The following is a 25,907-nucleotide window of genomic DNA, read 5'->3' as shown; positions in this document are numbered from 1 at the left end:
ACTAATTTAAAATTACTCACATGGGCTGGCGTCCTCTGTTGCTTGATATGGAATGGATTTGCTCAGCAGGGTAAGTCACTTGGTTTCATTGCAGTGGTTTAATGTTGCTTTAAAACTATATATATTTAGCCATTATTTATGTAGATAAATATATCATTGTTAGATGAGTGCTAATGGTAATATGTCAATCATATCTTATTTTAATAACCTGTTTGTAGTTAGAACTTAATTTGCAAAGCCAGAATGAAACAAACTAAAATTCTGTTGTTAGCAACTTTTTATAAATGAAGTGACTGATTTGTGTTCTTTGCTAGGTGGAAGTGACTGCATAAAAGCTAATGCAAAATCATGTGGTGAATGTATACAAGCAGGACCAAACTGTGGTTGGTGTAAAAAAACAGTAAGTGTTGCAAAATTCCTTTTACGGTTTGGTTTTTTTCCCTTGGTTTCAAATTTTAGTAAATACTTTGAATATATAGAAATGTCTATTTTCATTAATAATAGTTCCTGTAGCTCTTCAATTTGATATTTATTTGTACTTGAAAATTCAGATACTGTGATTTTCCTGATGTCCTGATTTGAGTATAATTGCTTTTCACAATGTGTTTACGTCTTCTTCTTTCTAAATCTTAAGTGTATGCAGACCCTACAGGCTGTCTCATATTTATTTAAAATCATTCCAGCATGGAATCTGCCTGGCTGTGCTTAATTATATTCTTCCAGTGACATTAGACTAAGAAGTAATTCTAGACAGACATAGGTAGAGTAGGGGAAGAGATTGAAGGTTTTCTTTTATAAAAGGAAGTTGTTCAAATTTTAGTTTTCTGTTGTTGGTAGACTTTGGGAGTAGGAGATTGGTTTGTGTGGACGGGTGGTCTGTTTCAGTATGAAACAGAAAAAGCGTGCTTTCATACGTAATTAAAAATTAAATTCAGGAAATACAAAACGTAAGATAATCTTAAATTGTGTGACTTAACCAGTATATGCTGAAGTATCTTCTTGAGGCTAGAAACGGAAGAAAATGTTTTCTACAGCTCTTCTTCAGTTTGTTGTTGAAAACTGGGAAATTTTCCTGTTTCTTGCTAGAAGATGATGATGTGTATTTATTTCCATATAGTACCTACTTACCATCCCCCAAACGAGCTTATAAACTTTAAACATTTAATGAACTGACTAAATTTAAAATTTGGCCTTGAGCTGTCAGATTTCTTGTAGGTCCTAGTCATGAAGAACTGACAAGCTTTAAAGATATATTCATTTAAATGCCTTTTTGCCGGGGGGGGGGGGTGTGTGAAATGATCAGAATTGACAGGTTTCTCAATTAGAAGCCTTATTTATTTATATTTGAGGTTAGAGCTTTTTTTAGGTTTGAGGTAATGGTAATTTGTTGTTCAGAACAAAGTTATGTATTGGTTTTGCTTATGGATCTTACTTTCAGATTGAATTTCCCCAAAATAAGAGTTGTTGTCTGTCTTTCCTCTGCTCTATCAGTGTATAGCCATTATTTTGCCGTGGAGTACCAAGGTACACTTACATAATCTTTAATTAAAGCCTTTCCAAAAAAAAACCACCTTAAAACAAAACAGCAACAACAACAAAAAAAAAAAAAAAAAAAAAAACACAACACCAAAACCAAACAAACAAAAAGTTTAAAGGGAGGGTAGTTGCCAAGTAGGCTCTACAATAGGTTCATGTTATTGACGACCACGTGAAGATGAGAGCTTTTTCCACCTGCTGTCACTTTTAGAGTAACCAATTTAAAAGAATGTCCTGGTTCTGTCAGAGGTGACATTGGGCATTTTTTTTTTCTTTCATCTTGCTTAGATCTTATATACAGATAAATATACGTAGATGCAAACTCCTGGACTAAATAGTAGTTACTGGTGTATTTATTATAATTTAACATATTTCTGTGTGGGGTTTTTTTACTGAACTTTAAAAACAAAACAAAACAGATGGAGTCATAAAAAGTTATTGTGGGTAGCGTATAACAAATTGCAGGTAGCTAGAAACTTGATACTCTTTTGCCTGTGTTTTCTAGGACTTTTTGCAAGAAGGAGAGCCAACATCTGCCCGATGTGATGACTTGGCAGCACTAAAGAGTAAAGGCTGTCCTGTGGAAGATATAGAAAATCCCAGAGGTAGCAAACAGGTGCTTGAAGATAGAGAAGTAACGAATCGTAAGATAGGTGCTGCAGAGAAGCTGAAACCAGAAGCTATTACACAGATCCAGCCACAAAAATTAGTACTGAAACTAAGAGTCGGTAAGGGCAGTTTCATTCTGGTCTTTGGATGATTTTTTTCCTTCACCACATCTGCATTTTTTGTTTTGAGTGTGGAACCATTTTGTTAAAGAAACTACTATGGTTCAGATAACCTGAACGATAGCAGAACCCTTCAGGTCAGCCCCAGGTGTTTAGATACCCCAAATACTGTTTGTTTGGGCTTTTTTTTAATTATTTTTTAGATGGAAGGTTATATATTATCATTTGTTCCCAATAGAATTTAGGAAAAAATAGGTAAAGCATGGACTGATGCATATATCAGAAAGGTAAAATTGGTTTGGTTTTGGTATTTTGTAGTTGATTTTCTACACTGTGGCTTCTTAGAATGAAAGTAGAAGAGCGAGCAAAAACCTACAGAAGTTAGGAGAGCATTTCCTTTCCCTTGAAGTACTGCTGTCACCTAAAGTCTGCATGTCTGAACTGAATGCTTTTGTAGTTACGCAGCAAGATTTTTGGATTACTGTGTAAAATACTTTCCAGAAGCTAAACATGTGGACACAGGTCAACAGTAATGACAACAAAGTAGTTGTCTACCATTTCCAGCCCCTAAAGAGAACTTTATTTCATTCAAATGGGGGGGGGGAGGGAGGAAACACAGCTAGTGGCTTATACATACTCTCCTTAAGGAGAGTTCCTACATACTGCAGATGCATTCAACAGCTGTGTTGTATTTACTAGGAATGAGAGTCTGTACTCAGTGTCAGCTGCTTGGTGGTGATTGCCTTAGTAAATACAATATGATTTGAAGAAGCTTAGCATGGTGAGGAGAAGAAAGGAAAGTTATTTTGCAATTTTGCTGTTGCCTCTAAAGGGTTACATTAGAAATACATAGCTTCAAACCAAATTATTGTTCATCTGTTGACAGAGAATTTTCTTCATCACAACATATGAGGGCCCTGGGCAACCAGAAACTAATTACCCAGAAGATTATTACTCTGTTTATAAGCACTTCTCTTGGTCATAAGTTCTCTGATGAGGGACTGTGTGCTTGCAGAGGGGGATATTTGCTTTCTGTGCAGGCTCTTTTAAACAGTAGCTAAGGAAAATCTAAAGCTTTTAGGTTTTGGTTGTTGGGGTTTTGTTTGAGTTTTTTTGCATGGTGTTTTTTTTGTGAAAACCATGCTGCGTAGCTGCGTGATCCATATGCTGTTGACTTTACCTATCTAATGGTTTCCCAGGTTTGCTAATTTTGCTCGTATTAAGCAAATGTTTGCTAATTATTAAGCAGACTTAAGCAGCAGCAATATCACCATTTAACTTCACTGACTGAGGGAGGTGGGGGAAGAAAAACTTATATTCCTTATTTCATATATAATAGGCAAAAGAATACTTTTCCATTTTCTGGGGGAGAGGTGGTGATGTAATTCTTTTGCAGTGTCTTTCAACGTCAGAGTGAGACTACATGCTTCTGTTGGCAAAACTCAGGGTCAGGACTTACAATTGCAACAAATTGTAACTTGCCATTATCTCACTGCCATTTCTGTGCTCTCAGCCTGTACTTGATGCAAAAGTAACTTGAAATATTCCATCCAGAACTGATTTTTCTTTTATAAACCTATTTGAACAATGTGTGATTGTTGTGTTTGGTTTTTTATTTTTTTTAAACCCTGAAAATTTTTGGAGTCATCCTAGATGCCAATTCATATTGAAAATTTGTGCTATTAGATATTGTAGGAACCTTGTTATAATTATTACAGTATGAAGATTTGAAATTGCAGCAACTGAGAGGCTTGATTTTTCGCAGGCTAGTATTTTCTATGGGGAGACAAAATACCTTAGAAATAAGAAGTTGGACACTTGAAAGAAATAATTCTTTAAATTTTTTCATCAGAATTTGATGTTAAGCATTTCAGTTAACAGGAGGAAAAAAATCACTTACCTCTATTTCAAAACCTCTATCAGTATTTCAAAGCCTTCCCTTAAAAAGGCATTTTTCTTGCCAGTGCAATTGTAGAATTTTAATGGTTTCAATTTGCTGTTCAATGTCTGAAACAGGGGAACCTCAAACATTTTCATTAAAATTTAAGAGAGCTGAAGACTACCCCATTGACCTTTATTATCTTATGGACCTCTCCTATTCCATGAAGGATGATTTAGAGAATGTGAAAAGTCTCGGAACAGCTCTGATGTTAGAAATGGAAAAAATAACTTCAGACTTTCGAATCGGTAAGAAAGATTTGCCTATTTTAAAAAAAAAAAAAAATCGTTTCCTTCCTGATGTTTTTCACGTGATTACGTATGAAGAGTAATGGTTTTTTTTAAATTAGCAGTATTATGACAGATAATCTAATACATAGAACCTGTTGAGGAACTTAAGAATACTTGGTGTTGATGGAGAAAATGGAACGTAAACAAGTATGAGAGCTACTTCTGACATCGGTTCAGCTATAATGCATTTGCATTCTGATGTGTCATAATATAAGTAAGAGACTTCTATTCTTCAACTTACAGGTTTTTTTTATTGTTCTGTTTTAGGCTTTGGCTCTTTTGTGGAGAAAACTGTAATGCCATATATAAGTACAACACCAGCCAAACTCAGAAATCCTTGTACAGGGGACCAGAACTGTACAAGTCCATTTAGTTATAAAAATGTGCTCAGCCTTACCAGTGAAGGAAATAAATTCAATGAACTTGTAGGTAAACAGCACATTTCTGGGAATCTAGATTCTCCTGAAGGTGGATTTGATGCAATAATGCAGGTTGCAGTTTGTGGGGTAAGTGTGTATTACTTTTTTTACTGCTCTATTAGATGAAACTGTTTGAATACAGCCTTAGTGTTTTATGGCGGCTGATGTTTGAACATGTCATCCATGCTAGCAAGACAAGATAAGACTAGGCCGACTGCATGGATACACACATTTGTCTTTTGTAGAGACCTCTAGTGAATGAGTGAAACCAGGAAATATGAAAGTGCTGATTAGAGGTTATGTTCACAGCAGATAGATGCATTCCCAAGACAAAGTTTTTAAAGTTTGCTGTAAAAGAAGAGTCAAATTCTGCTCAAGTGTATGAAATCCTGAGTAAGCAGCTATTCTGAAATTATTGCAAAGCTTTATGTGCTTCTGGTTTCAGAATGGTTTGGTGAATTGTAACTTCTTCTAGCTTCTCAGACAGAAGTAGATGGAAACCTGCTTTTTGTTTATTTTTGAAGATCAGATCTAGATCACTGCATTCTTCTTTGATGTTTCCGTAGTCTGACAGACCATTTTGTGCACCTGTGCAACATAGACTCCCAAAAAAGTTTATTGCGTTGTTATCATATTATTTTTGCTCTTGATCAATGGAGTCAGGACTTTCAGAAACAATCTGGAGTCTTATTTTAAAAGTGCAGTGTTAATCATAAGCTTTCTAGGTTTTTTTGTTGCCTTTTTATTTTTAGTGGTAACTGGTATTTGTGTGACACTTTTAGAGGGTCTTCTCTCCTTAAATTGACTGGGGCTTCAACATGATGGAAGAATTTAAAAGAAAAAAAAAAAAAAACACCACACAACAAATAAAGGAAAGGGCAGATTGCAGAATTAGGCCCTGCAGTTGTGAGCCAGGATGCCCATGGGACAGTGAAAAAAGGCAATCCTCTGGCAAGCAGTATGCTGGGCACAAATCTGGACTAGATTGGGAAGGCCTGATGATTTTTCAGAGCTCAATGCTGGGCAAGCCATAATCTTCCAATTCAGGATTGCAGCAGTGCTCTACATACTATTGTTGTCCTCTGTGCTCTGGCTGCATGGTAGCGACATAGAAATTGACTTGACATTAAAGTGCTGGACTAACGTACCTGATTTCTAAAACTCCCGTCGCTCTTCAGGTACTCTTATGAGAACTGAACAGACCAAAGTACATCTCAAAAAGAATGTTTCTTGCCTGTGGTGAAAAACCTGCAGCAGATGTTTTGGAGCCAACATTTAATTAAATGCAAGTTCTTTTAAGGTTTGAGTGATTTATATGATTTCCAGGGTGATGCTTTTGCAGTATGGCTTCTCCTAAGTCTGTCTACTTTTTCATACATTTATCTCTCAAGTCTTGGTCCTCAATTCTATAAAATAAACTGGTGCAAAATACCAAAAATCCATTTTTTTTGTTTCCCAAGGAACAAATTGGCTGGAGAAATGTTACAAGACTATTAGTGTTTTCCACAGATGCTGGATTTCACTTTGCAGGAGATGGTAAACTTGGTGGAATTGTTTTACCAAATGATGGGAAATGTCATCTGGAAAATAACGTGTACACAATGAGCCACTACTACGTAAGTCTTTACATCATCTTCTAGGGAAATTAATATTTTGTGATGCTTAAACTCAAAAAACCTCATTAGGTTTCAGACTGCTACATCTTGTGAACTTCACCCATTTACCTCTGGATTACATCAAGCAACTTTAGCTTAACTAAAACAAATGTGCAAGAATTAATTCAGTCTTGATTGGAAAATTTCAAGAAATGGCAACTTTCACGCTATGATTTGTGTTGGATTTTAACCTTTTTAATAATTAATAATCCTGCATGTCCACTGGCAAACTGTGGTTGCTCTGTCCCATTATTTTATCATTTTGCTAGTCTTTGTGTTCAGTAGTGTACTACTGTAAAAAATACTGTAAAATAGAGAGCTCCTTGGCCAGTGTCTGGTTTTTTTGACTTGAAATGTTATGATGCACAGTTTATAGTAAAAGTATGCGTAACAACATTACCTTTGTAGTTTCTTAATAAGTAGATCAGACAAAAGGTGAAAAAAACATTTACTGAATGGGGTAAACGCAGTAAGCTTTACAAAGTTTGTGTGTTCATATATTTCTAAAGTTAAGTGAATATCGTTCAATTAAAACCTAAAGTTAATTCAGTTTTATTTTTTCTTTTCTTTGTGGAATAGTGGTAGTGGTTTTCACTGAGATAGGTCATATGGAAAGCTACCAAAGATAATTTTCTGAGAACACTGAGATTAAGAATTTAACCTGGAGACTTTACATGGCAGGGAATATGATAATGTTACTGTAAGTCTTGCGTATGTTTCTAAAGGTGACTTGTATTTATGATGTCAAGTCTTTCTGATTGTTTTCTAGCAATGTATCCTAAATTTGAATTGCATTTTGTGCTTGATTTTTATAGGATTATCCATCTATTGCTCATCTGGTACAGAAGCTTAGTGAGAACAATATTCAGACAATTTTTGCTGTTACTGAAGAGTTTCAGGCAGTTTATAAGGTAAAGATAAATAACATGTATTTCTGGTCTCTGTACTTTTTTCCCCTCAAGCAGTAAGAGTGACTCAGATTTGCTCTGAAATCATTAAAATTGCTTGATTTGAAATTAAAATAATTACGGAACTAAGTGATCATGGAAGTAGTATTTTGTTACTCGTGTTTTTATTATTAAGCCTTTTTTACTTGTTCAAATCGATACTGAATGCATGTGTAGTTTCCAGGGAGAAAGTGCCTCTCCTTCTTGCCTGTCTTTATAGGTAGGAGGGAGTGGAGAACATATTTGCAGTGGTAATTTTTGTGAATTTTTACAGCAAAATAGCTGAGGTGGGTGTGGACACTGAATCAAGAGACATACTTATGAAAGCACATATTTTGTCCTTTGTGGTCTATTTATATTCCTGATGTTTAAAATTAACTAAACTGCTGGATGCGATTGTGAAATAGGAAATGACTGTGTAAAGGAGATGCATATTTTTCCTTGTTTTAACCTAACAAGGTGGTTTTGGTTTGGGAGGTTTTGGGGTTTTTTAAACTACATTCAAATTCTAATTTTTTTTCTTTTTCATTGGAAATCATGTTTTATCTGCCTATCTTTAATGAACTAGAAGTGTGGTCCTTCTTTAAGATCTTGAAGATATACTGTATGTGATCAGCTTGTACAAGAGAAGGTCTTAGTATTCTGTTGCCAAATTTAATATGAAAATGCAAAGGAGAAGAAAAGGCTGGATATTTCTTTATATTAGTGCTGTGCATAACATCAAAAATCGTGATGATCACTGGCAACACCGTAGCTTTGTTTTTTTGAACTACTTTGTCTTGACTAGTTAATCCACTGAAGCATTATATCACCATACAAATATTTATTGTACAAATTATACTTTGTTAGTAAGACACTAATTTTCCTTCTATTTTTATAAATATTGAAAGGAATTGAAAAATCTGATACCAAAATCAGCAGTGGGAACATTGTCTTCAAACTCCAGCAACGTGATTCAGCTGATCATTGATGCATACAATGTAAGTTTGGATTTTATTCAGGCTGTATTAATTTTTCTTGTTTCTAGGTTACTATGAGTTTTTCAGGCAGATACTCCAAGGTGGATTTTATTTTTTCCTACAAAATAGGAAGTTAGTATACTAAACTATAAATACACTGCCATTGCATTAGGCATTCAGACACTGTGGCAATAAGAGGTTAGACGACTAGAAAGGTACACTCTTTAAAACAACATTACAAAGGAAAAGTTACTTCTGTGTTTTCCATTTTTATGGAAATTCACAACCAAAGCCCACACTTTCTTCAGCATCTTCGGTTCTTGCCTTCCTTCCGTGTGGAAGGGAAAAGGGCCATTTTGCAACCTCTTGACCCCAAAGAAAATGTCTACATAAACCTCAGGGACTCCTGAGTTTGGCGCCAAAACATTTTCTTCATTGCTGTGTTGTGTAAATGAGCCCCATTTCTCCATTGGACTACGTGGGGCAAACAGATGCCTCCAGTGTCTGTGGAGACCTGCCCTGACCCTGCGTAACAGGGTTCAGCCATGAGAAGGGGTCACCATGGCGTGGCTATGGGCAGCCCTGGGCTGGTGTTTCTTGACACGTTGGAGTTTACATAATTCCAGTGTGCCCATGGGATTGGTGCTTAGATTGTGCATAGTTGTATAATGTCTTTTCTTCAGCAAAATGCTTACGCAACTCAATTCGAAGTTAGCTAATAAATATTGTTTTAGTCCCTTTCTTCAGAGGTTATCCTGGAAAACAGTAAGCTACCAAAAGGAGTGATAATAAGTTATAAGTCTTTCTGCAAGAATGGAGTGAATGACACGCAAGAAGATGGAAGGAAATGTTCTAACATTTCAATTGGAGATGAGGTAACTTACAGTATATGTGCTGCTACCCAAATATAAAATTCGTTTAAAGTGTCTAACACTCGGTTGGATTTTTTTTTAATAGTACAGACAAAACTCCTTTTAGTAGTGTAGCACTCCATTTATTTTTCTTTGCAGGTTAAATTTGAGATTAGTGTAACGGCTAATGAATGCCCAAAGAAGGGACAAAATGAAACAATTAAAATTAAACCACTGGGATTCACTGAAGAAGTGGAAATTAATCTCCAGTTCATCTGTGAATGTCAGTGTCAAAGTGAAGGAGAACCTAATAGTCCAGCCTGCCACGAAGGAAATGGAACATTTGAATGTGGTGCATGCAGGTAAATAAACAGACATTTTTTGGTTTTGTTTTTGCAAAAGAGAAATATGAGCAAGACCTTGTTTCCTCAATTAGGGTTTACTTGGGTTTACTAATTTTTTTTAGTGAAAGGACAAGAATTACTGTTACAGACCTATTTCTTTTAGGATATTTTAACATACTCTGCATACTCGTACATCTCTGCAAATAATCCCTATGCTGGAATTCATATTATTGATCATTAGATTGCCAGTGCTGTACAGGTCAGATTTCAAATTTAGCCTGGAGTCAGTACTTTAAAGGATATAGGTCTTACTGCTTTTTCTGTTTATTTAATTTTAAGATCCATGTAATATGGCAAAATTATGGATTTATGGGACAAAATGAATGGGATTACTTTGTGATGTTTTTGCAAGTATTCATGCTGATCTAATTATATCCATCTAATGTGAGGTCTGTTGATTTCAAGAAATTCAGATCCTTCCTAGTTTTTTTTTTGTAGGAGCTGCTATTCGGATTGGCACCAATTGTTTCACAACAGGAAAGAGTAGAAAGTCATAAAAGAACACGGTTTATTTTGGATGACATCCCAGTCTCTTTTTTTTCTGCTTTATTTCTAACCTTTTGGGATCTTGTTACAATGTCTCTTCTAACTGCATGTGTCCATAAATCTCTCAGAATATAACTTTTTTTGTATACTTATGTTTTTGAAATGTCCATTATTGCCCATCACAGGGATTAGATTACACATGCATTCTCTATTAGACATTTGAACATTAAGTAAGATTATACTGGATTTTCTGGAATTACACTCCATGAAAGCAGAGAAAAATCTTAGAGTTTCAGTGGAGACTGGTTCAAGTTCAACCTAGTAAGTCAAAGTTTCAGCCTTTTTTTGTTCCTCTCCAAGAAACCTGCAGCATGAAAACTGTTTCTTCTTGGAAACCCTTGAGGTGAGAATGGTAAGAGCAGAAGGGAATTAAGACCTTCTCTAGGAAAACAAGATCCAGGAGTTTGGAAAACAGTATTAGTTCCTGCTCAGTGAACTGTAACTGAAACAAAATGTAGAATTCTCGTTCCTCATGGGTTAATATGTGCTTTATTAAAAATAAAGCAAATGACCCTGACTTCACTCTTAGGGGACTTTCAGTGCAGGATGGACTAACATCTGCCTGGTGAAGTTGGTGGTGGTAGTTAACGGAGTGTTTGAAAGACTGAGGTATGGCCCCCTAACTGCTTAGTATTCTGTAAGTTGAGAAATAAGCCACTTTGTATCCAGTATTTATGGTCCATTGCTCCATTTTGCAGTCAGCGTTTGATGTTCCATTTAAACATGGAGAACAGATTTTCCCATCTTTGTGTAGAAAGACTTCTTAAACTTGGTCTCACTGTCACTGGTGTCTCCCTGGTTTCATGTCGGGGAGAACACACCTGTAGGTAAGAACAGCCTTTTGCTTTTGCAACAGTAGCAGTTTCCTGATGGAACTGTTGTCTCTGCTGCCCCACAACAGTTTGTCAGTCACTACTGGGAAAAAACCAACCTCCATTTGTTCATAAATATTTTAACCTTTATAATGAGAAGTGCTGATCCCTGAAGATCTCAGCTCAGCAGCTCTGAAGATCATCTACTCTTCTGCCTAACTGATGTTCATGGGAAATCTTTTTATTGAAAGATGACAGCTGCTACATTGAACAGTCACCGTCACTTAAAAATAATTATTGTTCTGTCACATGAGAGAGGGATTAATAGTGATTATGTGGCAATTTAGAGGTGGTGACGCATAATTTCTCACCTGGAACGAGTAACGAGCATAGGAGCAATTTAGTCCAGTTTGCTCCAGCGGCTTCAAGAATGGCTACATAGATGTCAGCTGGAAATCTCATTTGAAGTTTGACTCGGAATATCCCTTGAGAGAATAGTCACTTTTACGCCTGTTCTTTGTGCTATTTTTGCAATCTTTTTATTGTATGACTTTAATTAAATTCACATTTTCAGTCATGTTTTTACCTTGCAGATGTAATGAAGGGCGTATTGGAAGACTATGTGAATGTAGTACAGATGAAGTAAATAGTGAGGATATGGATGCTTACTGCAGGAGAGAGAACAGTACAGAAATATGCAGTAACAATGGAGAATGCATTTGTGGACAATGTGTATGCAAGAAAAGAGAAAACACCAATGAAGTGTATTCTGGCAAATATTGTGAATGTGATAACTTCAACTGTGATCGATCAAATGGTTTGATTTGTGGAGGTGAGAAACTACTTCAGAGTTTTCTGCAGGCAAAACTGGCCAGCAGTTTACAAATCTGTCAGCTCTACCCTGTAGAGTAGTGATACTTCGCTTAAAGATCATAGCCTCTTGATAACAGAGAATATACACAGGTTTAGTGACCGAAAACACTTGCCTATTAATAAAATAACTCTCTGTAATCATGAACATATAGTGTGTTAATATACATTTCACCTTCCTTGAATCACAGCTCCAAGAAGGACATAAAGTGAACTTGACTTCTGCTGTTTATTACAGAATCACCCTTAGGTATTATAGTAAAGAATGCTGAGACAACTGTCCTGAGATTATAATGTTATACTGGCTCAGTGTAACCACTGCGTCAATTAAGAGATCATGACCTCAGCTTACTTGTAATAGTGAGTGCTTGACAAGATACCAGTGAGATGCTATCTTGAGACTGTTCTGAAAGGTAAGTGAAGATTAGAACGTGCAAGATCCAGAAAAACACCTTAAGTGTTTGAAACAAGACTCTGATGGCAGTTAATTCCTGAAATCAAAAGCAATTTAGAAAATCCTTCAGCAGCCAGCGTCTATTTTGCTGCATGTATTTTTGTCCTATAATTTCCCTAGGCTGCTTTGCACATGGAAGTACCTGGTAGGAGTGTAACTACTACCTCACTTTTGACCGATAGAAAAATAAAACAGAGAAGCTGCTGAGCTTTAACTGAATTATGAGAATACCTCATCAGTCCAATTTGCTCAGAATACGCTATTGCTCACGAGCTCCACAAAGGATAGGAGCAATGGTGGTGGTGGTCCAAAATTCATGGTGAGAGACAAGTATTGACTTAAAGGCTTTATCCTCAATGGAGAAGGAGGGGTGTAGCCAAAGATCTTTCCATTTCATCCAAATCACCCTTCTGGAGATACAAATATGTTGTTTCCTGTGTACAGAGTGTCAGGAGCATAGAGTTTGGGTGGGTGAGTGAGGTCAGAAGTATGGCAGCTGAATGGTGGTGTTCTAGGGAGCCAAAGGTGTTTCATTTTTCTGTATTGTGAAGTCTTAAGTTAGTGCATTCCTCATCTTTTTAGGTCTTGCTCTATAAATTTCCATAGTGATAGATACAAAGACGGGAGTGATCAATGCATCTATACATATAAAATTGTGTATTACAGCAGTGCTGTAATGCTCTCCATCCAGGAGATATGGCCATCACATTATACTGCTCTTGATCAGCTTTTCCTAGTCGTCTTATTTTGTTTATGAAAGGAAATCCAAATGTAGGAGAATGGGAAAACAGAGAAATACCTGTAAGTAGTTTTTCACGGAGATAAAATTTACTTTTTAGCTCTTAACTCATTAGTGTCTTCATTATCTCTCCACCAGAGTCTTCTTTTCCCTGTATCTGTCCTGAGATGGTGAACATTTATTTCTTACTGTCATAAATTTTACATGTTATATTTGACTTCATTTCACTGAAATATCTTTTCAATACACAGGAAATGGTATCTGCAAATGCAGAGTATGCGAGTGTTTCCCCAACTTCACTGGCAGCGCGTGCGATTGTTCTTTGGATACTTTTCCATGTATGGCATCTAATGGGCAGATTTGTAATGGAAGAGGAACCTGCGAATGTGGCACCTGTAACTGTACAGATCCCAAATTCCAAGGCCCCACATGTGAAATGTGTCAGACTTGCCTTGGTGTCTGTGCAGAGCACAAGTAGGTACCTAGAAAACCAAGTCCCAGCTTCTATGCATTTGAGTTTGTGATATTTACATGTGCAGAATTTTTTAAATGAGTCTTTATTCTACCCTGAAATGTAGGGACATCATATCATATCATCCCTTTAGACAGTAAAAGTTGTTAGGTGAGAATCTATAATTACAAAGAAAGTATTATTAATACAGTATTTTGATTGCTTCCAGGTGGTCTAATTATTTCTTAAATTCTTTCCCTGCCATTTTTGTTAGGCATAGAAATGTGTACGTTATGTTAAATCAGTTTTAATCATTGAGATTGACTTAGTCAGTTTACAGCTTTCCCCTATTTCAGGTATGATTATCAGCAAGCCAGCCTTCTGCAGAGCTGGAGGGAACATAACCTGGCAGGCTGTACAGTGCCATCATCTTGAGCTTTTGTAATGAATGTAACAAAAGTATACGTATACCGTGCAATATCCAGAATAGTTAGAACTTCAGCTAAGCTTTTTGCTTAAAACTTCTATTCTGAAATACTACTGAAAAAGTCAGACTATCCTGACAGTCAAAAATGAAACATAGATCTATGTGGGCCAGTGAAATTTGCATCCCTGCCTTTGGAAATCCAGGTTTTTAGAAACTAAGCATTTTCTGCATGGAAACTTTGAAATAAGTTTATGATTAGTGGCTGGGCTGATTTCTGGCTTTGTGCAGCTGAATTTAAGCTTTTCTTTCAGTGCAGTCTTAGTATAAAAATCCTGATCAGTCAGCTTTTTTCAATGAGTTATTCAGAGTGATATCCTACTCTAAAGCTTGTCACTCGGTTTGTTCTTTTTAACCTGTCTGTCTCTCAGATACTGTTTCACTGTAAATATTCTGCCTTCTCTGAGAGTATTCATTTTGCAAGTGGAAGTGTTGAAAAAGTTTTAGCCGTATTTCCTGTTAGAGATTTAGGTAAATTTTTTTTCCTGTCCTTAAAACTTGTGGGTCATCCAGAGAAGGAGGAATTTATTGAAGAGGGCTTTTGTTAATCAGAAGGTGCATCAATGTTCTGGCTGGTAAAAAGCCATGTCTTGCTTTATTTTTTCCTGGCCTTTATGGGAAAAGAGTTGGTTTTCTTGGGTTTTTTTCCCCGACATTTTCTCCTTTACATTTCTTTAGATTAAATGCTAGAAATCTTTTGTGAACATATTAAAAAGCATTGCTTCTGATTTGTACTTCTACAGGGACTGTGTTCAATGCAGAGCTTTTGATAAAGGAGAAAAGAAGGAAACATGTTCTCAGGAATGTATGCATTTCAACATGACACGGGTAGAAAGTCGAGACAAGTTGCCACAGCCTGGACAGCCTGATCCGTTGTCTCATTGCAAAGAGAAGGATGTTGATGACTGCTGGTTCTACTTCACTTATTCTGTCAACTCAAACGGTGAAGCCAATGTCCACGTGGTAGAGACCCCAGGTATGAACATGATGTTGCCTACTCTCCCTTTGTCTTTGTTGTTAATTCATCCAGTTGTTGTGTACCACAAAGTAGCTCTGGTTGATTTGTGGGAGTTAAATGCATTTGGAAATAGGTACCTATTCCCTGAGTGAAAGTTTTGGATGTCTGGGACTTGAGTTGCTTTAGAAGAATGTAAGTCTCTCAAATCTAGATTTTTTCCAACAGTTAGGCTGACAGAAACAGGTTTTGTTTTTTGAAAACAAAAAGTCAGTTGTGTGTGTGTGTGTATTTGTTAAAGCATGTCATATTTTCCACTTGACATGCTTTGCAGGCTTGTTTTACTTGTCCTGTAGCAAGTCCTAGATATCTAAATTTTGATAATTTTTTTTTGGCTGGGCTTGTGCTACAGTTTAGAAACAATCACATCTGTGGGGTTTTGTTGCTTTTTTCTTTTCCTTTTCTTAATAATATGAGACCAGTCTTACACAAAAAAACACCACAAAATTGTGTACTGTGCTGCGAACTGCTGAATTTATTTCATGCTGGGAGCCTTTGCTTTTTCTTAACTGAGGTACCCTCAAGAATAGATCTGAGAAGCCTTGTGCTAATCCTTAATAGTCAACCATTCTTCATTTGGTTCAATCTTCTGATAAAAAAAAAAAGAGCAATTCTGTAGCTCAATCAGTAATTTAACATTTATTTACCAAGAGTATTGTTAGTTTAAATCACTGGATGTTGCATCTAACAGTGCAAAAATTCTGGTTTTGTACACTAGCAGTGTGTGGTCTCCTGATTTTTATAAGCCTGATACACAAGTAAGGCGTGTGTTTTGTGTTGAAAGGTTTAGTGCTGTATTCTACTCAAGGAATTTTCAGAATTCATCGTTTAGGTGATCATCACTTAATACAGATCAGTAGTTAGTGGCTCTTAGAAATACATACCACTTCAATTCAGATTGTTTTAAATTCTCTAAAAATGTAGTCCCAAGTATAGAGGAGGACCTTGAGCCCTGTCTTTTTAGGACAAGTCAACATATACCCTACACACAAAGGGGTCTGACCTTTTCTGCATGGATAAACTTCTGTAGCCTTAGTTAAGAGCTGAATTGAGCCTTCATGCACCAGGAGGCACCTTAAGTTTGTGCCATACAATTGCTGAAGGAAAAAGCTCTGTTCAGTAGAGCTGTATTCAGTGGAGCAGAGACTTGTTCCTTACTGGTTCCCAAGCAATTCCTGTCCTGTCCCTTCCCACTTCCCTCACTCCTACAGAGGCAGCTACCAAGATTAGGAGTCTGCAGTTTGGGGGGAAGCGGTGTTCCTATTGACAGCACAGGAGTTGTGTTTATTTGCTTCCAATTCCTTCAGTCTGTACATTGAGCTCTGCAAAAGCCCTTGTACAGTTTGTGATTGTTGAGAATTTTATATTAATATAAGAGTTGGGTTTTATTTGGGAGGATTATTATTTCTGTGTCAGTCACTTTAAATCATTTTACATCTATATTACTCTTTTCAAACACATAATTCACTTACTTTGAAAGTACATGATATTTTTATCCAAAGAAGATATGCCTATTTTTAAATTTTATTTCAGCAAAGATCAATTCCGAAGTAGAGAAAATAGCCTAAAAAAAACCCCAAAACTGTCTCAGTAGCAAAGTTATTACTTATCTTTATATATTAGCTACTAACAATAACAACCATCTGAGGTAAAATGAGGAACACCCTTTTTCTGTAATGATGTTGGTAAGAGTATGTGGGGACTTTTTGCTAATCTGCATTTGTACTCTCCTTCCAGCACCACCTTTGACTTGGAGCTCTTGCATGTTTAAAATACAATTGCTAGTTACTTTACTCTAATACTCTAGATGAATAGCTGAAGGGGTTAGCAGTGTGTAGATTTTATCATCAGAACATGAATTGTTCTATTGCTAAGACTAAACACAAATTAGAAGGATAAAAATAAGCTGGAATGTTACAGGATGTACACATTCCAAAACTTCCATTATTTGAAAGGTAAATAGTATTGGCATATCTCTGATATTCAAAATATTAGCTTCAGTGAAAAATAAAATTTTTAAAGCATCTGGATATGCATTACCTTTACCGTTCTGTAAAATCATGCTTCCCTCTCTTTGTTCCCTAGAATGCCCCAGCGGCCCTGACATCATTCCCATTGTAGCTGGTGTGGTTGCTGGAATTGTTCTTATTGGACTTGCATTATTATTGATTTGGAAACTACTAATGATCATTCACGACAGAAGAGAATTTGCTAAATTTGAAAAGGAGAAGATGAATGCCAAGTGGGATACGGTAAGTCAAGAAGCTTTTATCTGTATAAAAGCTACAGTAGTTGAGGAAGAATAGAAGATTTTTGTTCACATGCCTTAAAGATTTCAGATTGTATTCCTGCCTTTTGGCCTATGGAGGAGCAGAAATATCTATATTTTAAGCTGACTTTAAAACACATTATGTATTACCACTAGCAAAAAAAACCCAAACCAAAACAAAAACCAAACAAAACAAAAAAACCCCACCCCAACCAAAAAACCTAGCCCTCTTTGAGAAGTACCTCTTGGGTTAGAAGAGCAAGTAGTAACTTCAGTTGAAATAAAATTTCAGAGAGAAAATGTGATGGTGACAGAATAGTTCAGTGTTGCAGTTCTACCATACTTTATAACATATTATTAAAATCTTTATCAGAAAGATGAGAGACACTTTTGTATAAAATAAAGAAGAAAATTTTATGCTTGTGAAAGAGATCTTATAAATACTCATACAGGTTTAGTTGGGAGATTCCAACAGACGCTCACAAAATTGTGGCTGGTACTGGTTTGTTGAAATCTCCCCAGCCCCTTGTCAACAGAAAAGTATGCAAGAAAAACAAGCCTATGGTCTATAGGCTTACATTGGCTATAGGGTCACTGCCTCTGGGGAATTTTAGGAATCTGCTAATCAAAAACCCTTCACTACCATTCTGTAGAAGTCAACACCCATGTATGCTTGATAAGAGAATACTTTAAAAAAATCTCCTAGGAAGCCTTCTGTTTTTATTTAAGAAAATGAATTAATTCTATGCTGGGAAAAAAAATTGCTAACGCTTTTCTTTATATATAGCATGATTATTATTTTTTTTCAGTGATAGTTGAGAATGTTACTTTTTTTTTTCCTGTTGAATTATTCGACATTGATCATTTCTTTTACTTCAGCAAGAAAATCCAATATACAAGAGCCCTATTAACAATTTCAAGAATCCAAACTATGGACGTAAAGCTGGTCTCTAAGTCTCAGTTTGTATCTTCTTTCATTTTCTTCCTTTTTTTTTCCCTTTGCATGTCACTTCAAACTCACTGTGTGTCACAATCAGTTAATTACAGTTTGAGTCTTGATGAGTTTATCTAATGCTACTTTGATTCTGGGATTTTAAAGAATGCAGCTTGAAAATTTTTAACTTGCTTTGACAGCAAGATTGCTTACTTACTAATACCACCAGTACTGCCTTAAACTATTCTACAAGTTGAGGTTTTTTTGGCAGCTAAATGTGTAGGTATATAATAGAACAGCTGCTAGGACTGAAGAAGCTCTTTGGATTGTGGAGAAACAGTGTTCAGGGGAGGGTTTGTCTTCTGTTTCCTCAAATCAGCAGTCAGTTTGCTTGAAGTTGATACATTTGCAAAGCTAGTTTAGATATTCCTAAAATAATCCAGCCTATAAATATCACTGTTTTTATTAGAATAACTCTGGGAACATTCAGAGTAGTCTTACAGATTTCTGGGGGTTTTTTAACTGCTTTGGCTTATTAACCTAGTATAGAACTAACCTGTATTTAAAGTGTGATATGCATATACTCTACTGATGTTTATAATTAAATATGCATCTTATTTTTTCCATCCTTATTTCTATTCAAACTGGCAATATCACAGTCCTTGTAGCCCAGGCAGCTTGGACGTCTCCATAGAAAAACACGTAAATACGAGAGGAGAAAATGTTCTTGTCCACTTTATTTCCCCCTAGTTTTAGTCCCTCCTAAACTCTGCCCGAACACCTCATTTCTGTTTGGAAATGCTGACTTCAGTTCTCTTCACACCCAACATGCAAGGAGAAACAGCAGCATCCAGAAGAACAAGTCAGTAAACCAGAAGTCACGGATCGAGATCTTCCGTAGACTTTGAGGTTGCACTTTCTGGAATGCTTTAGGTGTTCTCCTGCTTCCCTGGGATCCCCAGCTGCTGGGGAAGGAATGAGAAAGGGAAGGTGAGATGGGGAATGGATGTCAGAAGAGCCTTGAGAGATAAGTACAGAGATCAGATTAGCGGGAGGGGAATGAAGAAGTCGGGAATGCAGCACATCCCTTTAAATATCCAAGGGCTTTTTTCCGGAGCCAGTGGAAGGGAAGGATCTGTATCTCTAATTTTATTTTGTCTGCTGTCTTTTTCAGTGTTGCACTCAAAAGATTTCATAAAGGGAAAATGAAGGGAGGAAGCAGGAATTAAGAGGATTTAAGCTCTTATCTGTCCTCACTGTGACAATTCCAAATACTTTGTCTAGCATTCTGAGCCCTTCCTTGATGAAATATACTTTCCTTTTCTCTTTGCAATTATTTCACTTTCCAGTGTGTCCAAAATTGATTGTAAAACTGTTCATTTTGCTTGCCACGCTGACCACATTCACCTTCTTTCCATTTTTCTTCTCAGAGTTGATTATTCTAGGGAAGAAATGGAGTTCTTACTCCTTTCTAACATTTCACATAATCCATCTGGTTAAGTCTTGTTACCTTCTCTTCTGCTATTCACTTAATTGTGTACTTTGTTGCATGCAGGACAAGCATCTAACAAACCATATGGTGTGTAACTTCCATTCTGTGCTCTTGTTCTCTACCCCCCATGACTTTCAGGATCTAAGGTCCTTAGAGCTGCCATTTCTCCTCAAAATGTACTTCTTGCAGAAAACTTTCCTCTTGTGTAAATGGGAGGGACTGACTTCTGCCTTTTTGTTTCACTCACTGCAAAGGTTAAAAGTACGAAAGGGTTGTTTTTTTAAACATGACTTTATAATTTTTGGTATTCATAGAAATATCAGAACTTTGGGGAGAGAGGGAAGTGGGTTTAGCTTTATTGGCCACTGAAAAGGAGATCAGTATTGGCAGAATAGGTGACCCACATGAAGTAAAAGAAGAAAATCCTCTTTTCCTCTGTAACTAAGATTTTCTGGGGTTTTTAGATTGTTGAAGTAACCTTTCATTTAGGTGAAGAAAGAGTTATCTTATTGCTAAGGCAAGAAAGTAATCTGAAGTCCCATTAGAAGAAAATTACACTGCAGTAGGTTCCCTCCAGGTGTATACATGTACAATAAAATTAACTGTGTGCAGTTTGTCTGACCCTTCCCCCTGTTCCACAGCAGTCATACACACGTGGGCTTGGTTACTGCAGGGAGGAAACTGCAGCACAATAAAACTTCGCATGGACCAGGTGCCCGAATACTTCACCAGCCCTGATCCATGATGTTGTGAGTGACTTGTCGCCATGGTATCCTCGCAGTTGATGCTCAAGCCACCTAGGCTGAACCAAGCTCAATTTGTCCTTGGCCTGCAGTGTAGCTACTGTCTTGGTGTCCTTTCACCGCTGTCAGGCCTTACTGTCTTTACTGCCTATCTGGTTTAGATTTGTGCCATTAAAAGAGTATTTACTTGGTAGCAGGCTAGCTGCTTCCCTCTGGTCTTCCCATCATGGTAGGTGATGCCCTCTGTCGTCTGTGTGGCCCTTAACCTTGGCCTTTGCTTCATCCTCTGATGCAACCGCCGTATTTACAGGTTGACAGATGACTCGTTTTATATTACTGTAAAATAATGATGGATATTAATGAGAGCTGAAAATATTGAGAACTGGCTCTTGAGCAATGTATGTGGATGAGTTTATATATTCTAGAGTGCAGTTTCCTGCAGTGACTTAGGACTTAAACCTGCTATAAAGGTAGCTTATGTGACTGCATAAGAGTAAGTCCATGGAGAAAAAAGAAATAAGAAGCTTAATCAAACATCCTATATACAGGTTCATCTTTATGCTACACTAGACTGAACTGTTACCCTCTGTATAGCCCAGTTTGGTTGAAAATGAATACTACTGCAAGAACGTAGCTCTTTATTCTTTGCTGAAGGTGCTTTTTAAAAATACCTCCATCTTTATTTTAATGTATTTCATCTGATCTTGTACATGGTTATTGTTTGTTGATTTTTATTTTGGTTTAAGTGTGCATGGTGTTTTCATTTATAGGGGCATGTGGCAAACCTGTTTTCCCTAACTTTGCATGCTTAAACAAGTGTATTCTCTGCAGTGGTGTAAAGCAAGCAGTTTATTTAAGAACAGTAGTATTTGTCTAAGACAGCAAGTTTGGGATACCACGTTTTAGTGGCCAGTTAAAAATCTGGAATGCTGCTAATCTCTGAAAGTTTATACCATGTGTCAGCTGTGAGTGGCCCTAAGCGAGGTGAGAATCATGTTGGACTAGTGGACATTTCTTTGTTACTTCCATGTTAATTTTAATGATAAGCTGTCTGTAGGAGACCTCGCCAAGCCAGGGCTGAGATACGGTGATTGAGTATGGCTGGAAAGGCCAGGGCTGTCGCTGGCTGTCTAAGAGAAGATAGCAGGGAAGGAATTGCAAATCTGTTGGGCACCTGTGTTGCAGTTATAGGCAGTAGAGCCTCGAGAGCTGTTCAGCTGATCAAACATGAGGTTGGGTTAAGCTGAATGGTTCTGTCTGTGTTGACTAAATCTCTGTTATTTGTAATGGGAACTGAGAGACTCAGCTGACATGGGGAGACACCTGGTTAAGTGCCTTATTGAGTGACCTAACTGCTAGTGTGTGCTTCTGAGAGTTCTTAGGAACGTAAAACACAAGTACAAGGGAGGACAGTACAGAGTTTCAATTTCTTTGTAAATGGGGCTTATGCTAAATACAGAGCATGTAAATTTGAAATTCTGATTTCTCTTGAAAAAGCATTATGGTAAAAAATGTACAATCTTACTGTGCGAATTGCATTTTAAACCTGATTCCAAGTTCAAATTAATTGTATGAGCAGTGCCCTGCAAATTTCTCAAGTTTTAGTCCTAACCTTTAGACCAATTCCTACGCTATTGGATAGCAGTTATCTCTCTTGTACAACTAGAAAATATAAACTTATACCTCCCTGTGTGTGCTGGGGGTAGTCTGTTTTGTAAGATGTTGAAGGTTAAAAGCACAGTGTAACAAGTATTACAAAATGCCTTGCCATTGAAAAGCTGTGCAGCATCTTCTAGTCTGCATATGATACAGCCTATTAAGCTTACAGACTTCCTCTGCATCATAAACTTTACTGACTTAGATTTTTAAAAATTCTCCATTAAAACTTCTGGAGAAAACAAGCAATGTACATTGCCAAGAACTTTGAGGCATAATGAGATACTTCAGTTACAGATTAAATCCCTCATCATCCCTGGATGTTTTTCCAGTTTTATTTACATCTTACTATTGCAAAGCCTTTTATGAAAAATATTGGGAGGAGAGGGATAATTTTCATTGATTAGTTTGTCTGGCTGAGAACTTGCCACAACACTATTTCTATGATTAAAAAAAAAAAAACACCAAACAACAAAAAACCCTTAACTCCCCATCCCTTTCCAAACCAGTAGCTGATGTACTTTTAATCAAGACAGAGTTTGCCTGGGAACGAATAAAAGGATCTTTTGCTGTTACTATGTATTTGTGAGGTGTAGCCAGCACTGCACACTTGGTTCCTCCTTCACCTCAAGCCAGATGACGCTGACTCAGATCTTGAGAAGTGTGAACAAAGAACCTTCACTTCCATTGTCCAGCAATCCAGGTTCTGGCTGGACTTGAGAGACTGGGCTGGAGTCTCTCAGGTCTAGGCGGGATTGGATGTGCCTCATTGCTCTTTGCATGTAGAGAAGCTGGCTTTAAGGAGGAACACCCTTTTTCCGACAGGAACCATGATAGAAAGGAAGTACACCGGCTAAATGGTCTTCCTTAGCAGCAGCTACTGTTGTTGGGGTAGATCACTCACTTGTCCCATACCAGTTCTTGCAAATAGAAGCAACAAACTTCCCAGGAATTGTGATATGAAAATTTCCCACCAAGTTGGTTTCTTGCTTGCCTTGTCACCTTTTGGCACATCCTGTGGTATTCCCAGTTGATTTTCTAGGTTTATGACCCTGAAAAAAACAGGCACACCTGGTGTTTGTGTGTCTAGGGGGAAGATTTCCTTTAATTGGCTGTAGGTTAACTGTTCTAACCTGAAATATTTTAAATGCTGTGTAATTTAATAGAGTACAATTTAATTAATATGGTTATATAGGCCATCTCAGATAGGGGGGAACTTCAAAGGGTGAGAAATCCTCTTACTACTGATGAGCCCAGATACAGTTCTGGCCCGAACTGTGCTCAGGCTGACATCTGCACTCTCCTGAATTTCCTCGGGAATTATTTGTGTATGCACAGAAGAGCTTCATACTGGAAACAACATTTATTTAGGTTGAAGTTCAGGTTGTGATAAGAGCACGGTACTGCAGATCCAGGCTGTATTGGTAGAGTCGTAGCAGTAGCCCTTTCTCCTACTAAGGTTTATCTGTTAATTTTGAGTTCAAGCTGTTCATCCTAAGTGTGCAAGGATGCCATAAAGGGAGTAAGATTTACTGAGATAAAAGGAAACCTGGGACCAAAGGAAGCTTAAAGTAAGCTCAATGAGGTTTTCAAATCTCAGCAAGAGAGATGTAAGCAGTTGTTCTGTAGGCATTCTCCTATCAGTAAGAATAACGTTTTTATTACAGCATTTGCACCAGTACAGAAGTTTCTTAGTTTTAACTGTGTGTTTTGCGTATATGGGGGTTGGGGGGATCTGCGGGAATAAAATGAGAATGACAAGTGCTGAATGTTCAATATAAATATTGAATGTGTATTATCAGAATACCACAACCCTTCCCACTTTGTTTCTAGAATTATAATACAAGATAAGCTATTTAATTGGTTTTTTAATAGCAGAATGCAGTCTGTGGTCAGTCATGGTTTCAATCAATGTTGCTTACAATTCTATTCTTCTTTAAAAAATATCATGGGCTGCACATCTCTGAGTTGATGGCTCAGCCCCGAGATGACTACACGAGGTTCAGCCGCTTTGAAGGAAATCTGTGGTGTAAACCGAACAGGATTGTGCCCTAACCCTTTGCTTTATTAGCTGAGCATGCTTTTGTTCAAGTTGGTAGAGGGAAAACTAGTTTGACTTAAGCTGGTTTTGTGTACAAACAAAACATTAATGGGCAATTTCTTAAGCTAATTTTTACACTTCTCACAAACACAATGCTTTTTTATCTCTTTCAATATTAATATAGATATTTTTCTTTTTCTAGGGTGAAAATCCTATTTACAAGAGTGCAGTGACAACTGTGGTCAATCCTAAATACGAGGGAAAATGAACACTGCTTGTATAACTTCACAACACTGTATGCGACAGCAATTTTTGTAGTCACAGTGAGATAGATTTAGGGCAAACTGCAGTGATTTTACTAATTCATTACATATAGGTTTGTTTTCCTGTGCAGGTTTTGACAATGTACCATATGTAATTTTTTTTTTTTTTTTTTTTTTGCAAATAAACGTAATCAGTGCCAGAGGTCTGACAAAAAAACTTGAGACTGCGTAGCCTAGTCAGCTAAGGTCACATGGTGCCTTTTTGACCTTTCCCACTCCTGTGCTGTGAATCCAGGTTTTCTGCAGGGTGAGATACTGCTGTGGCATGGCTGGGAGGGAAATGGTTAAAGCAATCAGCATGAGGGCTCTGCCTAGCCGTGTAGTATTAAACTTTTTAGCTTTACAGGGAAATCAGGGCTTGAGTTTGCAGATATAATTAAACTCATGTAGCATGGAGCTGGAGGTTAATTTGTCTTCTACTTGCTAGACATATGATTAAGTGTATGGTAAGTTGAGTAAGTTGGAAGTGAGCAGTGTAAAAGACTGAAAAGTGTGTGCATACTTATTTTTAATTTTTGAAGTTGCTTATTGCCAGGTTATGGTTAAAATGAAAGAGTTTGAGAAGAATGTTAAGAAGGAAAAAATAGCTTTAAAACACGTGCCATTACTGAAAAAGTTGCTGACTGGTAACTTTATTAGTTTTTCTTTGTAAATTTGAGCCCTGGGTGGCAGTATCATGAAGTACCTTACCAAGACATCCTCAAAACACATAAGGGCCTTACATCATACTGTGTCTTTATTCTGTAATATTTCCTTGGTTTAAAGCCTGGTGCTTCTAATCTTTTTAACGTATTTGGTTGCGATTCTTTTTGTAGTATTTTTGTATGAACACAAGCTTTTTTTTTTCTTTGTTCTGAGCAGTCTTAGCTGTAAATTTGTCTTTACCCTGTAGCTAAGATTGCATAGTTTGTCATGTGACATGAGTCACACATCATTCTTGACATGCGCCATGTATATTTGCCTTTGACCGTTCAAACTACATCCTAGTCATATTCTTGTTTTAAGTGCCTTTTTGTTTTAACGGATGTTCACTTTTTACAGTGCTATTACTGAAATTATTTATTAAATAAAAGTACCTTAAAATACTTAAATCTTGTCTCTCTATCTTGTAGAAATTGATACTATTCAAAAAACCCGAGAACTGTGTCTGTTTGGGCAAGAGGTAATAGACGTTGTAATAATCCGAAATATGTCCTTTAGATCAAGTCTGAGAAAAGTTAAGCAGAAGTGATCTTGCATAACGAACATCAGTTGTTGTATAAAATACACAAAGGCCCAGATGCAGCCCAAAGGCCAGGGTGCAGCAGTGCTCCGCATTACACACAGTGGCCATTGATGTAAAGCCCCAGG

The 25,907-nt window shown here is 37.0% G+C and overlaps 1 protein-coding gene across 1 annotated transcript; it reads left to right on the top strand.

The window, feature by feature from the left end:
- ITGB1 (integrin, beta 1 (fibronectin receptor, beta polypeptide, antigen CD29 includes MDF2, MSK12)) lies at positions 1-25,648 on the top strand (the record flags this gene model as incomplete). Its single annotated transcript, XM_009697367.1, has 15 exons — positions 1-70; positions 315-400; positions 2,042-2,264; positions 4,281-4,451; positions 4,761-4,999; positions 6,373-6,528; positions 7,383-7,478; positions 8,405-8,494; positions 9,208-9,348; positions 9,484-9,686; positions 11,680-11,918; positions 13,401-13,623; positions 14,828-15,060; positions 17,185-17,351; positions 24,437-25,648. Coding segments are annotated over 15 exons (2,403 nt in total), but the record flags the coding sequence as incomplete, so codon positions are not given.
- Between the last annotated feature and the right edge of the window lie 259 nt (positions 25,649-25,907).

Source organism: Cariama cristata, unplaced genomic scaffold (genome assembly GCF_000690535.1).
Source record: "Cariama cristata isolate BGI_N322 unplaced genomic scaffold, ASM69053v1 scaffold13273, whole genome shotgun sequence".
Taxonomy (NCBI): Eukaryota; Metazoa; Chordata; class Aves; order Cariamiformes; family Cariamidae; genus Cariama; species Cariama cristata.
The sequence above is the reverse complement of the archived record's forward strand: the minus strand, read 5'-3'. Positions and strand labels throughout refer to the sequence as shown.